The sequence below is a fragment of the Palaemon carinicauda genome, chromosome 20 (assembly GCF_036898095.1).
Source record: "Palaemon carinicauda isolate YSFRI2023 chromosome 20, ASM3689809v2, whole genome shotgun sequence".
Lineage (NCBI taxonomy): Eukaryota > Metazoa > Arthropoda > Malacostraca > Decapoda > Palaemonidae > Palaemon > Palaemon carinicauda.
Genome location: NC_090744.1, coordinates 100,798,983 through 100,815,763, shown reverse-complemented (window position 1 = coordinate 100,815,763; position 16,781 = coordinate 100,798,983). Strand labels below are relative to the sequence as shown.

Below are 16,781 nucleotides of genomic sequence, written 5' to 3'. Positions count from 1 at the left end.
GTTGGCGCGCGGGAGAAGGCAGCATGGCTAACTTGTCAGAAGTCCTTCTAACAGAAGAAAGTTGACGCGCAGGTTTTACCTGGCGCGTAGGATGGTGCTCAGTATGGCGGGCAGGAGAGTGAGATGTAGGGCGCGTAGGATGGTGCTCAGTATGGCGGGCAGGAGAGTGAGATGTAGAGCGCGTATGCGCACGTGCAGGAGAATGTTGGTACGCGGGAGCGCAGAGGAGAGCACTGGCGCGCAGGAGAACGTCATTGCACAAAAGATTGGTGGCGCGCAGGAGTTTGCGCGCAGGTGAGCACATGGCGCGTGATGGAGCTATGCTCTTGTTGGCGCATACGCTCTTGATGCCCTATGTTAGGGTAAGGAGGAAGCCCTCTTAAGTTTGTGACGAGAGCGCTTAGACTTGCGGCAAGACATCTCGTGAAGAGACAGAAGGCGAGGAAGAGCAAGAACGATTATGTCTCTTCCTATGTCGCCTGTGTCTCCGGAGAGAATGACTGGGCAAAGGAGTGCGAGCTCTCCTTTCCTCTTCTCTCTCTCCCTCCTAGCCTCCAAAGAGGGAAGGACAATGAAGTGGAGGAGGAGGAGGAGGTACTGCGAAGACCACTTCTACATACTTGGCAGGGGAACCTTCAGAACACCCATGACCTCTGTAACAGGGGATAGGGAAAAAGGATCCACATCCAGCGGCGACATTAAGGTGCCATGAACACTTCCTCAAAATAGAGGACATCAACTAACAAAGAAAAAGGATTAATCAAAACTCAAAAAAGAAAGGCTAGTCTGCCAGGCAAATAAAGCAGGAGCAGTGGTGTTACCACTGCGACGGCTAGAATTCGATTGAAGGTAAACAGCAGCTACCGACCGGCAGTCCCCCACCACTAACAGGTGGGTAATTACCTGCCCGGTCGTTAACGACCTTGTTAAGATTTTCTACTGCATTTTCCAGCTCCCGCTAGAATATCTCCTATAGTAAAGAATTCGGGTTTGTATCAAGTGTAGCTATTTATACAGATTGGCCCACCAGCACCAGTCCCTCTTGAAGTCCTACCTTCAAGCAAATTAGGGTTCTCAACCCAAATGTGTAAGTGAGAGGGATAGCTACTACACCGCTACCCCAGGGTAACTAACGGGTGGGTGGTTAACCGTCGCTAAAAATCTAACAACTCGTCTTTTAACTTTGCCGAAAGTAATACCCCTTATAAATAGCGTTGGTTTGTATTTAGTGACAGAACAAACCATATTTCATTCATCCCAACTCAAGAAAGAAAGTGCTTTAGCCTAAGATTTGAGAACTAAGGGGGTACAATAAAAGCTTCCTACAGAAATAATTCTGAAGTGTATGCGTTTACCCATTAATATCAGGTGGGATGCCAGCATCTCAAGTATTTGATTTTCAAGGGAGAGGAGGGGTAAATTATGTGAGCATTGCAAGCCATCTAGTGATTAAAAAAATTTGGAAGTATGGCATGCAGATTAATGCAAAAATAACCTCACACTTATAAGAAGAATAAAACTTTCCATATCATACCTTGACTTGTCCAACCATTCCTTGTGCAGATGGTTTAGCATTTAAATCATCTGTCAGTCCAAGACCCCGGATGTGGGAATGAGCGCCAATGCGCTCTATTCTCGTCACTTCATGTTCTTCTCCAGTTAGGCTTACCTAAAAGGAAGATATTTATAAACAAACAATTAACTTACACATATATGACTCTTATTTGCCAAGAACTTGAGACATTGTGCAATTCTACTACTGAGGATATACAGTATGTCCTAAAGTTACATCGGAGATCCGTTTCTACTTGAAGTAATTCAAGTTTTGATGGAAGTCTAAACCCATCTACTGTATATACAAAACTTCACTCTAAGAGGGTATCAAACTCACTCACCTATGCTAAATGAGTAGCAGTCATAATTTATAAAATTGAAACAAAACTAGGACTAAAAAAACATGGAGGATATAAATATAGGATAAAATAAAACAATAACAAATTAATAGAATTCCTTTAAGGCAGCTGTGCTCTATCCACGAAACTTTACAACTTTTGTAACCCAAGGACGTACTGAAAAAGTAATGAGATCTTTTTTTATTTCAGTATAAGACTTTTAAATGTACTGTATGTAAAAAAGCGATTAATTTGCAACATTGTATTCCATAACCTAATAATGGCTGAGAAATTTGTGAGCCTAAATACAAAAATATGGTGCAGAAAGAAGCTAATAGCTTTAGGTGATACAAAAGGTGATACATCGCTGTGTGACTGATGTCATTCACCTGCATGTATCTCGACACGCCAAGCAACAGCGTTGGTGAATCTCGCTACCGCACCATATTGGAAACCAGAAAAATAAGCTGCGGTTAAGCGTGAACTAGGCTATAAGCTAATATTGAACGATCAACTGTGCATATCACATTGAGTGGTGGAAAGTGGCCTGTGAGAACCAAGCGAGCGTAGCAAGCCATAGCAGAGTGGTGACCAGTCAGTGAATTAGTGTTAATTCATTAACCAACACACTCATAGATACAATTATCAATATGGGTGATAACAGACACGAATAGGAAGGATTCGGTAAAATTATAGTTACAGACAGAACCACATTATGAAGAAAAAGGAAAGTTTTTCCTATTGTAAATGTGCTTTCACTGAATTTGACCTTCATTTCAACAGGAAATTAACCAAAAACCAGTTAAACCATCTAAAAAGGGGACACTTCTTAGAAATCTAATGGTTTTTGCTTCGCCGCCCACTCGCGGAAAAGAAAAACTTCAAGCTCCTATGTACTGGCAAGCTAACACAATTGATTAGTATTTCTTAGATAATCAAGTTTTTATTTGCAGTGAAAAAGTGTCAATTTAGAGAAATACTGACGTTTTTCTAATGGAATCACATGTCTTTAAGTAGAAAAGTTTTATCCGTCCGTAACTATAATAAAACCAGGGATTCTTGTTCTCTATGCGAATCATCCCATATCGTAATAGAAATTAGGTGACATAAAGATTGGAGAAGAAATTGGATTGGCTGTAAGGTAGAAAATTAAAAATCTGGTGTTGTTGGGATATCGTGAAAAACTACTTTATTAATTGAGCACAGACAGGGGTTAGCATAAACAGGCGTGTGAGGGGCTGTGCGCCATGGCAACGGAGCATGGTGGATCCAAACTTTACTCCCAAAGCCATTTTAAGAAATAAATTTATGTAATACTGAATAGAAATCAAAGTATAGCCTTAAAACATAAAGGGTTTTGATTGGGCTACAATTACTAAGCTTATATCGTACAATATCCTTCCTAAATACTTACGGCCGCCATGTCGATCACTATTGAAAACAAACAAATCGTGCTGCGATTCTTCTTCTTTCAGTTCTAGATCTAGACTAGTCTAGAAATTCTGCCTTCTCGTTTACTTCATGATAAGCTTAATATTAAGTAGTATCATATTTAAACATCTTTTATATACGATTCCTGTTTTTTAATATTATTTCTGAATTTCAGGGATGTATAAAATCTACGAAAGTTTCTCAGAATACGAAGAGTCATCGTTATGTTGCCTTTTCATTCTGCCATGATGTTATAGTACATGTAAGCTATTATACTCAAACGAAGTAGCATACTTATGTATATTAAACCATTTGATATACCAGAACTGTGAATTCTGCGTTGTTTATTGTTATATAGAGATAAAAGTGATGGCATTAGGGTTCTCTTTTAAATAACGGCAGATTAGCCTTTGAAAACGAGTTTATTGTATACTCTTTTTTCATATTTAATTCTGAAAGCCCCATTATCAGCCAGCTACATTTGACGCATAAAACATGTTTTATTTATGTGTCAGTTATCATTTGATGGTTGATTTTCAGTAATAGGTTGTTCTTTCATATCTGCTTTTGATTGGTCTTAGGCTGAAGTTTGAGTACCATTAATTTGTAAGGAACGAAGTAAATGAAGAAAATTTGTAACTTTATTCTAGAACTGGTGACTACAATGGAGCCTAGTCATAAAATATTTGTAACAAAAGGCCTATACTATGGGACATCACTTTATCTGGTCAAGCTTCAGCCTTGGCCCCTGCAGGAACATCTACCTTATATATATATATATATATATATATATATATATATATATATATATATATATATATATATATATATATATATATATATATATATAATATTGCAAATGAGGCTATATGAGAATAACTATATATTCGAGTTAATCTGCTTTATTCAGAATATCACCACATTTAGTAAAAAAAAAAAAAAAAAAAAAATATTTATTCAAGGCGACCATATTTACACGGAATATTAATATCCAAATACTTCCTATATATAAAATCCAATTTAATGTGTTATAATTCAAACAGGAATTGGTACGCAAAACATTAACATTCATATCCATGACTGTACTCAAAGCAGCGAGAAAGGACCGATAGGGGGAAGCAAATGGTTTGAAACGGATTCCTCCACTGATGCCATATCTCTACAGATCGCCAGCCTGCTCTCTAACTCCTCCCCTTACTCTCTTTTTCTCTCCTTTCTTTCTTACTCTGTTTTACTTCCATTTCCATTTGCTACCACTGTTGTGGTAGGGCACCACAGTGGGGGGTTGGGCTTGCCCGGCTGACGTTCTGGTGAGCATGTATTCTGATGGAACTGGAACTGAAACCAGACACCTTTAACCTTTAACCTTTTGTTACATCTTGAATCCACCATGTGTTTCGAATCTTGTTTTGTTTCTGTCATCAGTTAATAGATTTAACGAGATCCGAAGTATGTAGTTACCAACCAAATTTCCACAGATTCTGCAATAATTTCAAAGCTTTCATTCTCAGTATGACAGTAAGAGGAGGTAAGCATATGACAGTGGTTACATATGCCGCACATGTACTACCGTAACAACTTAATAACCATTATCACAAACGGCTTTTCTCATTTCAAGATCCCATTCTAGATTGATAAGGAGAGTCCCACATGTGACAAGTTTCTGGAATAATGTACTTATCTTCTCCATAACAATAGAATTTGATTGTAGATGTTAACTTTTGTTAACTAATATACCAACTACATCATCATCATCATCGTCGAGATAAACATAAAATAAGATTTTTGCCTTCAGCTTCACAGTCATTTTTTTTTTTACTGTATTTTCTACTTTATTACCTCCACTAACGAAGTTGGAAGGAGGTTATGTTTTCACCCCTGTTTGCGTGATGGTTTGTTTGTGTGTGTGTGAGTGTTTGTATGTGAACAGCTTCCTGGTCAAAATTTTAATCGCAGAGTTGTGGAACTTGCACGGATAACTGTTATGTAAAAGGGTGGAAATGATTAAATGTTGGAAGGTCAAGGTCACGGTCAAGCAAAATGTCCAATTCACGTAATCAGCCATAAGTTTGGACATCGTTGTCACAGACTTCAAACTTGGTTCATAATTCAGTGTATGAAAATCCACGCCAATTAATACATGTTAAGAACAAAGGTCAAGGTCAAGGCCGAGAAATAAGGTGCCACGGTGGAGGTCTGTGCTCTACTGAGTACCCCTATCGTGATATAATCTAGTTACGGCATCATCTCTGCTGGTTCTATCAGTGAAATTAACAGCAGCATTACCCTTCTCCTACTGAAATAGAAGAGGAAGAAGAAGAAGAAGAAGAGCATTCCTCACTTAGAGAGAGAGACCTCGTGTCAACAATTTGAAAATTTTCAAGTACATTAGCAACTTAATTTATCCTCTGTGTGATTTTACTTGAAGCTTGAGGAAACTTTATGACAAACAAATTTTTTTCATGAACTTTATCCACAACAGCCCCTTTTTTTTTGGAGCAGCTTCATCTAATAATTTATTTATTTATTTATTTATTTATTTTGTGAGATTATAGATTCTCGAGTTAATTTCTTTTAATAAGATGATTACCGGTCAGTTTTATGTCGACGCTAAGGAAAAGTTTGTTTAGTCACCTACTGGCTCTTCCCATAAATGCTCTATTTCAGCAATTCTAGCAATGAGTTCAGCAAATGTGGCATCAATTTCAACGCTGTACAGTTTCTTCTTTCATTTCGGTTATCATCATCTGAATTTTATTAATTTCTGTGGATTTTAAATACAATCTATCAAAAATATACGACAGAGGTTTTTTTGTTTTCTTGATATTAACATCAATGGTTTTATCTAGGGAAAAACGTATTCTTATACCAGTCATCACATTCACATCTCGCACAATCTACGCTCTCTTTATTTCTACAAATAGTGAATTCAGTTGTGGGGGCCGATATGGTAACGTCCCTGAGTGGTGAACGCCAGACTGGGGTTCGAGTACCGCTCAAACTCGTTAGTTTCTTTGGTCGCTGCAACCTCACCATCCTTGTGAGCTAAGGATTGTGGGGTTTAGAGGACCTTATAGGTCTGTCTGCTTAGTCATAAGCAGCCATTGCCGAGCCCTCATTGGTCCTAACTTGGGTGAAGAGGAGTTTTTGGCGTTGATCTATTGTATATATGTTCAGTTTCTAGGGCATTGTCCAGTTTGATAGGGCAATGTCACTGTCCCTTGCCTCTGTCATTCATGAGTGGCCTTTATACCTTTAAATCTTCAGTATCTCTTCAAAAGTCTTTCTGAATTTGGTCACTGGCAGAGTTCGGTACAGGATAGGTTACAAAATTCATCAATTCACGTAATATTCCGAGAATACACATTAATACAACAGTTAGAAAATTTCTGGCCGCCATGTTATTGTCAGCTGATCGATTTTGTTTAAACGCTTCCTATTTGCTCCTTAAACCACGAGATCCTAGTGTGACGCTACATCACTTTCGCTTGCTATCATCGGCTGGAGGTTGGCGAAAACCTCGAGCAAGAAATGGCTAGTGTGATTCCACCATAACTGGCTGCTACCGTGCTACGTCATCATTCACTAAGTTTATCTTGTATTTTGCTTCAACGAACACTGCGTATTTTCCCATGAGAATCTTAAGAATTATGGAAAAAATAGAAGAAACTATTGAAGAAAAAAAAGAAAATAATGAAAAAATTAAGATTTATTAAAGGAAATGGCCCACTGCCTTAGATCAGAGAAATGAATCTGGATAAGGTATCCCTTGTGATGAAAGCAAGATTAAATATGCTCAACTTAAAAGCAAATTTCAAGGGAAAATATGAAGATAATTTGTGTGACTTGTGCAAAGAGGAAGAAGATACTACCGAACATTTATTTCTATGCCCAAAATTAGGACAGCTAAAGAATGTAGAAATAAGTTTAGGTACGCTAAAAAAAAATCCTAGCAGGGATCTGGCTGCATTTATAGGTAGGGCAATGCATATAAAAGAAGAATTTAAGAAGTTCAAACTGACCACAATAGGTTGCCAAAACTGATGATAGCAAGGTGTTATTCTATCTAATTTCAAGGTAGAAGGGAATAAAAGTAAAGATTGAGAATCTCATTATGATATTAATTTATTTAAGGTACAGGTGAAATAAACTTAATAACAATAATAAGAATAAGCTTAGAAGCTTTGCACCTATCTAAAAGAGATAGAGTGCCCGCAAACTTATTTTGCGGAGTGAATAATAAGGAACCAGGAACCAGCAAGAGAAATAACTTGAATTAATCCGTAAACAGCTGTTGCCTTTACAATATCCCAATCTCGTGAATAAGAACACTCAATGCAGAGCTAACCAAATCGTTCACCGTGTCTTACTATAACGCAAATGTTATTCACGCACAGCATCATACGTTTACATTTAACAAGTATGTATGTATGTATGTATGTATGTATGTATGTATGTATGTATGTGAATAAATGGGTTCTTAGAAAAAAAGTAATTCTTATTGAGGATATTGGTACAATTTGGGCTCAGAGAGAGAGAGAGAGAGAGAGAGAGAGAGAGAGAGAGATTATCACATAATTTTAATTGTCTTTGGTCCATTGAAAATGAGAAATTAGGAAACAATATATGCCTTCTGAGAGAGAGAGAGAGAGAGAGAGAGAGAGAGAGAGAGAGAGATTATCACATAATTCTAATTGTTTGTGGTCCATTGAAAATGAGAAATTAGGAAACAATATATGCCTTCTTTGAGAGAGAGAGAGAGAGAGAGAGAGAGAGAGAGCGAGAGAGAGAGATTATCACATAATTCTTATTGTTTGTGGTCCATTGAAAATGAGAAATTAGGAAACAATATATGCCTTCTTTGAGAGAGAGAGAGAGAGAGAGAGAGAGAGAGAGAGAGAGAGATTATCACATAATTTTAATTGTCTTTGGTCCATTGAAAATGAGAAATTAGGAAACAATATATGCCTTCTTTGAGAGAGAGAGAGAGAGAGAGAGAGAGAGAGAGAGAGATTATCACATAATTCTAATTGTTTGTGGTCCATTGAAAATGAGAAATTAGGAAACAATATATGCCTTCTTTGAGAGAGAGAGAGAGAGAGAGAGAGAGAGAGAGAGAGCGAGAGAGAGAGATTATCACATAATTCTAATTGTTTGTGGTCCATTGAAAATGAGAAATTAGGAAACAATATATGCCTTCTTTGAGAGAGAGAGAGAGAGAGAGAGAGAGAGAGAGAGAGATTATCACATAATTCTAATTGTTTGGGGCCCATTGAAAATGAGAAATTAGGCAATAGTATATGCCTCTTTGAGAGAGAGAGAGAGAGAGAGAGAGAGAGAGAGAGAGGTCTGTTTATAGTTATCGTACACCTTCCCCTTACAAAATAAAACGAAAATGATAAAAATAAAATCGAGCATAAACACTACATCCCATAAATGAATCACCTTCCTTCGAATCTTACTTGGAGATTGATACACGGAGAAAATCATCTCCTATGTTAAGACGGATAAAATCTTCCCAGACGACATATTTTTTCCTTACTTAGGAATCGAACTTGGTGCATCGGACAATAGGCTTGGCCTCCGAAGCTGGAAACTTATTAGAAAGTTGCTGCTAACTTGGTAGGAACTTGGGAAGGACTTGTGATGGAAAGCAGATGGTGAAGAAAGCAATTTGATGCTGTGGTAAATAGAGGAAGAAGAAGAAGAAGAAGAAAAAAAAGAAGATGAAGAAGAAGGAGTGTGTAATGATATACATGGGATTAATTACGTTGTTACTCATATTTTCTTTATTTTTCATGTACCTGTAGCCTACCTTATAACGTGAAAAATCACATGACAAAACCTTTTATCATTAATTACTGTTAGGCCTATATACAAAAAAAAAAAAAAAAAACAGAAAATGTGATAGCCAATCTTTCCAATTATTTTGTCAAGTTTATAAAGACTCGCATATCAAAGGAATGAAATAGCAATGTGAATATAAATTCAAAGCCACGAGTAATTAATTTCTAATATAAACTACATTTAATTACAATATTTTAATTAATTCGGATGGTCATGATTTAGAATAAGTCTAAACGTGATTATTTATCATAACAAAGTTCTCAAACTAATGCTGTCAACACCATCGTTTTGATAACTCAGTTTGTGATAATATTGACGTTTAAATTCCTTCTGATTCAGGTAGGAATGAATTACTCATGGCTTTGAGTTAAATCTACATAGTTCATTATTCTTTGTAATTATGTTTTCATCAAGTGCTTAGCATAATTTTGAGCAATGATCTGTGTGAAGTGGGGCTCACTTCATTTGATTTCATCGAGCAAATGAAACAACGTTTTACTTCACTTTCAAAATTTCAACGGAGTTACTACTCACGATTTCTACTTATTTCCGAGCTGAAATCTTAATTTTATCTAGGAAAAAAATAAAACAATTTGTGAAGCTATAAACAAAAAGAAAATTACGAATACCCGATGATAAATGGTCAATGAAGGGAAATGTATACGAATTTAGCAATAAAAATGTTGAGGAAAACATAAACTCGAGATATCCAGGTTTTATTACTTAAGGAGTTTCTCACGAATGCTATGCGGAATGAACAGCAGCAGCAGCAGTAATAACGAGCCAATCACAGACAATGTTTACATGGCGGAACTGAACTCTGTTTTTTGTTTTACTTCTGATGTGCGATGTATTTATTTGCATATAAAAGCTTCCCTAGTGAATGAAATGCGATTTCTTCACTTAAGGTGATAAACTAACAGTTCAAGAAGAGAATGTGAATACTAAGAAGATGAAAGTGATTTGTTTTAGTGAGATTAGCTTTCTTCTTTCCCGCCGTGATCCCTACACTAAGGGGTCGGTTGCATGGTGAGCCCTCTCCAATGCCTCCATAATCCACATGAACATTCTTATCTCTGTTCTTTCAAGATTTGATTCGTTGGATTCAACCTGTATCATCAAATCAGCTGCTCCGGCGACCCTCGTGTATAGGAGGTAAGCTTGATGGCGAAGACGTGCATGTAACATAACATAAAACTCATGAACATTGAAGCAAAATGTTTTAGAGGTAATTTAGAATAAATGGATGCATTGCAAGTTGAAAATCACGTGCAGGCCTATCTAAGATAATCACAGTATAGGCTACATTAAGAAGATAGTTTAATCAATGTATGCAAATAGGTTACGTTTTGCCAGTGCAGTAATCTTGGCCTACACACATTATATATATATATATATATATATATATATATATATATATATATATATATATATATATATATATATATATATATATATATGTGTGTGTGTGTGTGTGTGTGTGTATACATACATACATATATATATATATATATATATGTATATATATACATATATATATATATATTTATATATATATATATATATATATATATATATATATATATATATATATATATATATATATATATATATATATATACACGCACACACACACACGGGGAAATTACTGGTGAACATCTAGTTCTCTTGAGTAGACTATACAACATTCTTTATATGACTAACTGCAGCCTCTTCATCAATCCTTATAAAAGTATGACTAGGCTGTTCATTACTGTTTCGGTGGCACTGTATGTTGGTATAAACTTCAATAACAGAATAGTAATTTTTGAAAAGTTTTCGTTTCTCACTGAAATATAGAAATATATGCCTCAGAACACACTTGTTTTTTTTTTTTTTATTAATTTCTAGTTATTAAGAAAAAATGAATTGCAAATGTGTAGAGTTGTTCGAAGAACATCACGTAAATTATCGTAATTTTAGTTTTTCCTTAACCTTTTTTTTCTTGTTTTTGTTAAATGTCGTATGTCCTTTAAAATAGGATTTAGGCCTATGCGAAGGGCCCTGTTGAATATTAATAAATGTATTCCAATCAACTCTTGAATGCTAGATTTTACTTAGGTATGTATATTAGGATGTATTAAAGAATAATTTTTTATTGTTCTAACTTAATAGATTTATCTTGCTCTCCAGCTTAAGAATGATTTTATGTGGTAAAATTTTCGTGACTGAGTTTGCATGATAGAATATGATTCATCTATATTAAAAACTCTTACATGACGTTTTATTACATAGAAAGCCCATATAAATTAATGTACAAAGTTTATCAATCGCAAAACCAGAACTGATTATAGATGTGCAAGAAAATAATTGCCATTTTTTTTCTTGAATGGCAACAATAGAGGTTGCTGCGGCCTGATTGGTAACGTCTCTGCCTGGTGTTTGCCAGTCGGGGGTTCGAGTCTCGCTCAGACTCGTTAGTGCCATTAATGTCTGCAACCTTACCATCCTTGTGAGCTAAGGTTGGGGGGTTTGGGGGAGCCTATAGGGCTATCTGCTGAGTCATCGGCAGCCACTGCCTGGCCCTCCCTGGTCCTAGCTTGGGTGGAGAGGAGGCTTGGGCGCTGATCATATAATATATGCTCATTCTCTAGGGCATTGTCCTGATTGCTAGGGCAATGTCACTGTCCCTTGCATCTGCCATTCATAAGCGACCTTTAACGTATTGGCGTCCCGTGAGTCATCTTCGCTGTGTTGCTATCGGATGTCGTTGAGTGAGACTGAGGAGACGGGCTGTTATTCAAATTACTTGATTTATAGGTATTGTCAAGTGCTGATTTGTTTAAGGGCATACTTGATTATCATTTAAGCTTGTCAGTGGAGGAGGGCGTAAACTTAACAGCCTCACATTCTAAAGAATTGTTCGAATTTTGAAAATTCTAGCTTTAAAATTTCGTTCAGATATGGACAGAACACTTGGTTGGAATAGCCCTTGCAATCCTAAATGTTTGCCATCGTAAAATATTTGAATTGTTGCAATACGAAAACAAAATTTATTTTACCTTGTTTCCTTTCCTCACTGGGCTATTGTCCCTGTTGGTGCCCCTAGGCTTATAGCATCCTGCTTTTCCAACTAGGGTTGTAGCTTAGCAAGTAATAATGAAAATAAAGGTCCAAATCTTCGTCATTTCAAGACCAAAATTTGTGGGATTACGTACGTAGGCCCAAGGTGGAAGAAGAGTGAGTAGGCCTATACATAAGTAAAAATCATCTTGAGGGAATTTTCCTTTGCTGCTTAGAATTAGGTCTAAAACGTGCAAACAGAACCTGTTGCATTCCTTCACTACATTAACCCTCTTTAACAAACGAAAGGGAATTGTTTAGCTATTACGAATATCGTTAGCATTTGAGTTTGAATACCTTAACGTGGTGAAAAGGTTTGTGTATCGCCATGATCAGCAAAGCTGTACTAGTCAGGCCCACCCATGCTAGGTTTGTTTGCTGTGAGCGATCAGACTAAAGTCTTCCACCAACACCAATCCGCAGTGGAAAGCTTGCAGACAAAAATGGCTTAACACCAGACATGACTAAGGGCATGCTGCGGCCTTTGTCCTACAGTGGACTAGAAATGGCTGCGATTGTTGTTGCAATGAAAGGCAAGAAGTTTACATTTCAGTAATATATGGGGCGTTGTTTAAGATTACGTGGACCTGCCTGACCCATTCTCTCTTAAGGCCTATCATTTTCAGCAGACTAAGCTACAGGTACAAGTTCTTTGAAGTCTTACTTAGGGATCATGAGCCTGCACTGCACGTGTTTCGTACACGCTCGTACACTAAGGTTTTTTTTTTTTTTTTTTTTTTTTTTTTTTTTTTTTTAAATCTCGCTCTCCTCCCCGGACTGATAATTATTATTATTATTACTTGCTAAGCTACAAGCCTATTTGGAAAAGCAGGATGCTATAAGCAGTGGCTCCAACGGGGAAAATAGCAAAGTGAGAAAGAGAAACAAGGAAATAAACTACAAAAGAAGTAATTAACAATTAAATAACACAGTAATAAAACAAATTCATAAATAAACCATAAAAACTTCAAAAAACAAGAGGGAAAGATAAAGGACAGAATAGTGTGCCTGAATGTACCCTCAAACAAGAGAACTCTAATCCAAGACAGTGGAAGGCCATGGTCAGTGGCTATGGCACTACACAAGACTAGAGAACAATGGTTTGATTTTGGAGTATCCTTCTCCTAGAAGAGCTTCTTACCATAGCTAAAGAGTCTCTTCTACCCTAGCCAAGAGGAAAGTAGCCACTGGACAACTACAGTGCAGTGATTAACCCCTGGAGCGAAGAAGAATTGTTTGGTAATCACAGTGTTGTCAGATGTATGATAACAGAGGAGTATATGTAAAGAATAGGCCAGACTATGCGGTGTATGTGTAAGCAAGGGGAAAATAAACCGTAACCAGAGAAAAATCCAATGTAGTACTGTCTGGCCAGTCAAAGGACCCAATAACTCTCTAGCGGTAGTATCTAAACGGGTGGCTGGTGCCCTGGCCAACCTACTACCTTGAAACTTTAAGCTTCTTATCGCCTGTCTTGCACTATTTGAATTTCGTGTCATTCTTGCTCGCAACTATCTGTATATAAGCTCGTTGTCTTGCTGAATAAATTCGGCTCACAGTTACGCTGCCACAAGCCGAAGGATCAGTCGTTTTGGGCGTTTGTTTTCGACCTTGTTCGATTCCTTAGTAATAGTTTCTTACGTTAAAGGCGTGGTGGCCTTTTTAATCATCATCAAAAGTGGATCAGGATATTTACTTAAAATCCTCAATTCTGTCTGTCTATAGATTGCCTTACCTTGTGTAAGACCCGGGCTCTTGCCTTTGGGCAGCCCAGAAAAGAATGTAATTTGAATTGTAGAGCGTTATATGTGTATAAAAGAACTTGTAACTTGAATAGGGTAATTTCCTCAAGATCAAGCTAAGTGAGAGAGAGAGAGAGAGAGAGAGAGAGAGAGAGAGAGAGAGAGCTTGATAAGAATCTCTCTCTCTCTCTCTCTCTCTCTCTCTCTCAAAATCCTCAAGATCAAGCTAAGTGAGAGAGAGAGAGAGAGAGAGAGAGAGAGAGAGAGAGAGAGAGAGAGAGAGAGAGAGAGAGAGAGAGAGATTCTTATCAAGTTACTGGAAATTGGATCTACACTTTCTTTTAGTGTTTTTTTGAGTAAGGTTCTTGGACCGGGAGAAAGTGTTTACTTGAAGTCTTGAACTGTTTACTTTTAACTCTTGGATGAAGCTCGAAAGTCAAGAAGAAGAAGAAGAAGAAGAAGAAGAAGAAAACAGCGGCTTAGATTTTGTTCGATGACTTTAGCCTACTGAATTATAAGTTTCAATGACCCATCTCAAACGTGAGTTCGATCTCTCTCTCTCTCTCTCTCTCTCTCTCTCTCTCTCTCTCTCTCTCTCTCTCTCTCTCTCTCTATATATATATATGTATATATATATATATATATATATATATATGTCTTTTTGAGTGGGGTTTGATAAACTATTATGTATGGCATTTATAGACTAGGAGAAAGCTTTTGATTCTGTAAAAAAACCAGCAGCAATGAAAGCCCTTCAAAGGCAAGGAATAGATTAATCTTTTTTTTAGAAGACGCAAAGATATCAATACGGGAAGTACAGCAATCATAAAACTACAAAGATATTATTATTATTATTATTATTATTATTATTATTATTATTATTATTATATATATATATATATATATATATATATATATATATATATATATATATATATATATATATATACATATATATATATATATATATATATATATATATATATATATATATGTATACATACACAGAATATATATATATATATATATATATATATATATATATATATATATATATATATATATATATATAAGATTTTGGTTGTACCCTCTTTCTCCAATCTTGAATAAAGCCAAGGAAACAGACGGACACAACGGACCGAAGTCCTTCTTCCAGATCGGACAAAGGCGGAGCGGTTGACAGATTAGCTCCTCGTGTGAGGGGCGGGAAGCGGTCCCCCTTTTTTTCCAGGATTCCAGCTAGACGGGCGGCACCTTTCCAGGGAAGTTCATGTAAAATTCAACATTTTCTTCCTTCCTTTTCCGGGTTCGAGGGTTGGGATCTTTTTTGGGGGATCTTTTCGTAGAGGGACTACGTCCTGAGACACACGTTCTCACGCACACATGCACATACAGACACACATACAAAAGTTCAAAGTTGGAGCAAATGCTTTTTGGTTGACCAGGCGGACATGAGTCTTTTTATAGTTTATTTATGACATATTTGTTTTTTTATATTGTTAATAGTTTATTATATGACATGTCTGTTTTGACGTTGTTACTTTTTTAGAATGATTTATTGTTAATTTGTTCTCTTAATTTATTTTTTTCCTTATTTCCTTTCCTCACTGGGCTATTTTTCCCTGTTGAAGCCCCTGGGCTTATAGCATCTTGCTTTTCCAACTAGGGTTGTAGCTTGGATAGTAATAATAATAATAATAATAATAATAATAATAATAATAACAATAATGGAATCCGTTTGGGAATCAAAGTATTTAATTATTATCTGTGAAATTTTCATCTGCAACTTTACCATTTTATTACTTACAGATTTTTATAGTTTATTTGTATGAGTTCAGACGTGCGTGTGAACACAAGTATATTATACACATACGAATTAATTTTCATTCAGATTGCTAGATCTACCTTCTGAACTAACACAAAAAAGAAAATTTTCAAAAGGATAGTGTGTGTGATTAAAGTTTATTCCCAGATCATATGTTTCTTTCATTTTTTATTATTATTATTATTATTATTATTATTATTATTATTATTATTATTATTATTATTATTATTATTATTATTATTATTAAGGATTTTAAACAGGTTTTGTATTTTCTCTTTCACTATTTCACCAACTATTCATTTTCATTTTTATATGTCTCCATGAGTTTTTTTTCCTAAACTGCTTCCTTATTTTGGTAGCCACATAAGGAATCTTTCTTACTGTGACCAACAATGGCCTATTTGTGATCATTATAGAATATACTTTAATTATTATCAAAGGATATGTTCTTCTTTTAAATCTTCTTCTCTTGCATATTTATTGAGAGAAAAGAGAACCATACTAACGAAAGTAAATTCATGATACTTAATGTTCCAATCACTTATATATGACGTCTAAAAGTGCAAATCGAACACGCAATTACTTATAATTTTGTTGCTGTTAAGTTGTGAAAAATATTGTTTTCTGACTGATACTTACCATTCCCATGAACACTTTTTTTTTTTTTTTTTTTATTTATTTTTTTTTTGAAAGAATATAGTTTTCTGACCGATACTTACCATTCCCACAAACACATTTTTTTTTTTCTTTTTTTGTGGTGTCAAATTGGGAAAAATATGGTTTTCTGACCGATACTTGCCATTCCCACGAGAACACAGTATTTTTTTTTTTCTTTATTTTTTTTCTTTGTAATTTTGGTGGTGTCAAGTTGGGAAAAGATATTGTTTTCTGACTGATCCTTACCATTCCCACGAACGCAATTTTTTTTTTTTTTTTTTTTTT

The 16,781-nt window shown here is 35.9% G+C and overlaps 1 protein-coding gene across 1 annotated transcript in view; it reads right to left on the bottom strand.

Moving 5' to 3' along the window:
* LOC137614340 (ruvB-like 2) overlaps positions 1 to 3,398 on the bottom strand; it is a 52,985-nt gene extending 49,587 nt beyond the window's left edge. The window contains exons 1-2 of the mRNA XM_068344110.1: positions 3,307 to 3,398; positions 1,535 to 1,669 (exon numbers count right to left, since the gene is read on the bottom strand). Coding sequence (XP_068200211.1) covers positions 1,535 to 1,669; positions 3,307 to 3,315 — 144 coding nt within the window. The 5' untranslated portion in view covers positions 3,316 to 3,398. The remainder of the gene's footprint in view (positions 1 to 1,534; positions 1,670 to 3,306) is intronic.
* Positions 3,399 to 16,781: the final 13,383 nt, after the last annotated feature.